The sequence below is a fragment of the Penaeus vannamei genome, chromosome 29 (assembly GCF_042767895.1).
Source record: "Penaeus vannamei isolate JL-2024 chromosome 29, ASM4276789v1, whole genome shotgun sequence".
NCBI lineage: Eukaryota > Metazoa > Arthropoda > Malacostraca > Decapoda > Penaeidae > Penaeus > Penaeus vannamei.
The window spans coordinates 34,776,178-34,780,402 of record NC_091577.1 but is presented as its reverse complement, the minus strand read 5'-3'; the positions used below and the strand labels follow the sequence as shown (position 1 = coordinate 34,780,402).

Sequence of the window (4,225 nt, the reverse complement as noted above, 5' to 3'; positions counted from 1 at the left end):
GTGCAATTTACTCCGTGTTAAAAGATGCTCATCTGAAACTTCCATCAACATAAAATGGAAGCAAGTAGCGAGTGACTAATAGTAACTGGAATTTTCCTATGTGTATTGGGGCCATGGATGGAAAACGATTTCTTTTAAGGAAGCCACAGAATACAGGATATGAGTTCTATGATTATAAAGGACACCATAGCATGATAATGTTAGCACTTGTCGATGCTCTTTACAGATTCCTGTATGTTGATGTCTGAGCTCAGGGGCGAGCAAGTGATGCAGGTGTGTGGGAACTATGTAAATTACGAGAATATTTAGAAAAGGAAATGCTGCAAGTTCCACCACCTGATACATTACCATTTGCATATAATAAAGTTCCATATGTAATTGTTGGTGATGATGCCTTTCCCCTTAAAAGGTATCTAATGAAACCCTATCCCGGCCAGAACTTGAGTACAGAGCAAAGAATGTACAACTATAGTGTCACGACCACGCCGTGTATCAGAGAATACCTTTAGTATTCTTGTTTCTAAATTTCGGATTTTTCAACAGCCATTTCATTCAAGCCCAACAAACACTCAGAAAATTATTTTAGCAGCAGTGGTTCTCCATAATATTTTGAGACCTAATATTAGGCAGTCAATGCAGCAGGAGCTTGGCAATAGTAGTAATGGTTTACAGAGCTCAGGAATTCAGAGGCTTGCAAATGTAGGAAGAAGACTTGCCAATGATGTCTTGGAGATAAGAAATACTTTTAAAGACTAATTCAGTGGCAGAGGTAGAGTCTCTTGGCAGGACGATGCTGCCCTCTTGCATTAAACCATCTTATGATGTGATATTTCAGTTTTGTAGTTCCCTCTTATAATCATAATGTTTATAAATTATATGGTGCACATTTAAATGTGTACATAAATATATTGATGTTTATATTTAATACTGTTCATTTCTGGAAATAAATTGAAATAAATAAATTGGTTTCTGATTCAATCCATTACCAAGTAACCAAGAAATATGTTTTTCAAATAACAATCAAATGATGTTACTGACTACAAATACAAAAGATGAGAATGAAAATGTTTAAAGTTACCAGCATATAAGAATACAGTGTCACAGTTTATATGTATAACTTAAATAATTAACTCGGCTTAGGTTTATAGCAGTAAATTGAACTAATAACTTTCTCATTAAATGTGGTAGTTCTTAATAAATATATGGCCTTATACAAAAAAAAAAATTATATATATATATTTTTTTATTATAGAAAATAATATCTCCATATAAAATATATAACATTGGTATCCTTATAACTTAAACTTGCATTAATATCATTATACCCTAAACTTACATTAATATTCTTATAACCTAAACTTACTGAATAAACTACATAAAAATATATAACTGTTAATGTGAAAAAAAAAAAAAACATAATCTACTGACATAGTGAATATACTTGGGACTACATACTGATCACTAGATATGAAATCACACTAATAAATTCATGACTATACACAAACCATAACTAAATGACAGCTATACAAATTGTTAGACTCTCACATCAATACCATCTATGACATATTTTGACTATTAGTATTCCACAGAGAACTCCAACTTCAAGTCCTCATCAGAGGCAAGGTGATTCATCAGTGACATCACAGTCTCAGTCTCCATGTCAAAGCCTTGACTGTTCAGCCCATGTATTTTCCATTTTTCAATAGCCTTTGCCATCATTTCATCAAGAGGATCACTGCTCATTTTCCTCTTTCTCCTTTTTTCACAGGAGGGTTTCCTGCATAACTGGTAGAAGGAATAGGTGTTATCATAATATCTCCAGTTATATCAGGCTCAGGGGAAGGAGTTGTTTCGGATGAAGTCGAGACTGGTGAAATTGTTATATCACAATCATTAGCAAGATCCTCGATTCCTCCCCTGTATACCACCACTTCCTGACGTTGTGTATTCTGAAAATAAATTTTAAATCACTTAAATTTTTGTATTCCCAAATGTTAGAATGATTCAACTTAAATACTCCACTTCTGTGGAGTTTGAGCCACAGAGCCACTCAAGTAATTTTGATTTTACGCAGTATTTCCTGATACTGACCCCAGAGATACTGGAACTTGTTCATAACATCACTTGCAAATGATTTAGGTATTAATTTAAAAACACCAAATGACTTTTGAAGTGTAGATGACACATTCATTAATAACTAGTACTTTGCGAATAATATCCGGACTAAAGCCGAGCCTAGGCAATTCTGAATCTATTATTGTATTTTCTAGGGGGACCTCCAAAAACGGATGAATTATATAAATGAAAGAACGTATACCAATATTATGAGTCAATTGCCATAATGAAGGTTGTAATTTTGAGAATCAAAGACTAAGCAAAGAGGAATAAAAATTCTTTCCTAACAACCACAAACTCACAGTTAAAAATTAAAAGCTAGTGTTTGACCTTTGCATATAATTAATGGTTATTCAGAAAATTTGTTTTATAGCATATCCTTGATTACGTTATGCCCTAATATATTTTTGGGTGAGTTTATGAATCATTACAATGTAATTTTTGGTGAAATATATGTATAAGGGAAAATAAAAATACATGAAAAAAGATGAATTTTCTTCAGGGAAGGAAATGTAGTTTAAAATAATTCAATTCCCTGATAAATGTTTTTTATTTTTGATGATCATATATATTACTGAATTGAGAAGAATCATGCCAGCTGCCTTTGAATTTTGCTCATTTTGCCAAATTTCTCTATTTGTTTGATAGGTAGCATACACAGCTTATACATGTATCACACAAACTTTGAAAACCCTCACAAAAGCAAATTATAACTTAATCCTAAATGAATTACAAAATATACAAGAATTGTATAAAACCAATGGCAATAATAACATCAAATTATTATATTACCTGTAGTCAGTCCAAGCTGTGGATACCTCGACATCAGTTCTGAAGATATTTTGTCAAACAGGGTCCGTTTCAAGTTCTTTTTGTGGCAAAATGGATGTTTGATATTCCAAAGCATTTCTTCCTTTCGAATATTTTCACGGAGGGAGAAAATTGCTTCAAAATTGCACATTTTGAGTGTTCACGGGATCTGCGATTTCAACTTGAAGATGGCGCCTACGCATTTGTTTATACTTGTCAGTCAAAGGAGAATCCATGGTCAATGCTTTTGTTTTTACTTTTTATTCGTACTTATATTCAAATGTAAATAGTGATGTAAAACTAAATATGAATAACTCAATAATTTGAAATACATAATAATATTTACACTATGAAATGAAAAGAAATGTATACCATGCGTACTATAGATTCTCAACGTGTGCAATTTTCCCATTCGTCCAACGATGGACGAGTGGGTTTCCATCACATCGAACGTGTGGGCGAATGTCCAGTGAAGTGAGTCCATGCGTGGGCAAATTCCATTCCATATCGCTGGATTTCACGAATCGATGGGTAGTCTGACCGTACCTTAAGGGTCGCTACAAGCTACGTATTTAGCACGTGATAACCGGTGATTAAGAAGCAATATATAGCTCTTGCGGAAGGGAATAGACAACACAACACTAGGGTGTCTTGTGCGGCAAGGAGAAAGGAATAAGCAGAGAATGCGATGATCATATGTATAAGTATAGTATGTGTGAAACATGTGTGACAAACGTGTAAGATTATATAAATATGTAGTAATATGATATAAATGTGGTTGTGTCACACGCACACATGTGAGTGTGTGTGTGCAACAGCCGAACGAGGATAAATGAATACAAGGAAAAAAAATGTAAAAGGAAAAGGATATTCGATCATGGTGAATACATATTGTCGCCTAAACAGGCCTTCCTGGGAACCCCGCCGCATGTCGCTTTATCTCGTGGGAGAAAGCCACCTGGAGCTTCTTTTGCAGAAGCGACTCAAGTGTCGTGGTCTCGGCTGCAGGGACCTCAAGCAGCAGTTGCTCCCGCGGCCCCCGAGGAATCAGCAGCAAAATGGAACTCCGTGTTCTTTGGGCGCTTGTTCTTTGGGCGCTTTTACATCTCGGTATTGGTTTCATAAATGTTTATATGCCCTGAGTTTATAGATTATAGATTCACTGCACTGTAAGTGTATGATCACTTATTGTGCTTTAGCATATATGTTTCTCTTTCCGTGTATGTAAGTTAGTGGTGTGTAAATGAGCTTCTTGAAAATTTTAAGTAGTAATGGTTTGATATAAAATTGTCGTATGCTG

General features: G+C 34.6%; 1 protein-coding gene across 1 annotated transcript in view; it reads left to right on the top strand.

The window, feature by feature from the left end:
* The first annotated feature begins 3,913 nt into the window (after nucleotides 1-3,913).
* LOC113828917 (sphingomyelin phosphodiesterase) overlaps nucleotides 3,914-4,225 on the top strand; it is a 17,714-nt gene continuing 17,402 nt past the window's right edge. Inside the window, exon 1 of the mRNA XM_070142722.1 lies at nucleotides 3,914-4,035. Within this exon, the coding sequence (XP_069998823.1) occupies nucleotides 3,984-4,035 (52 nt within the window). The 5' untranslated portion in view covers nucleotides 3,914-3,983. The remainder of the gene's footprint in view (nucleotides 4,036-4,225) is intronic.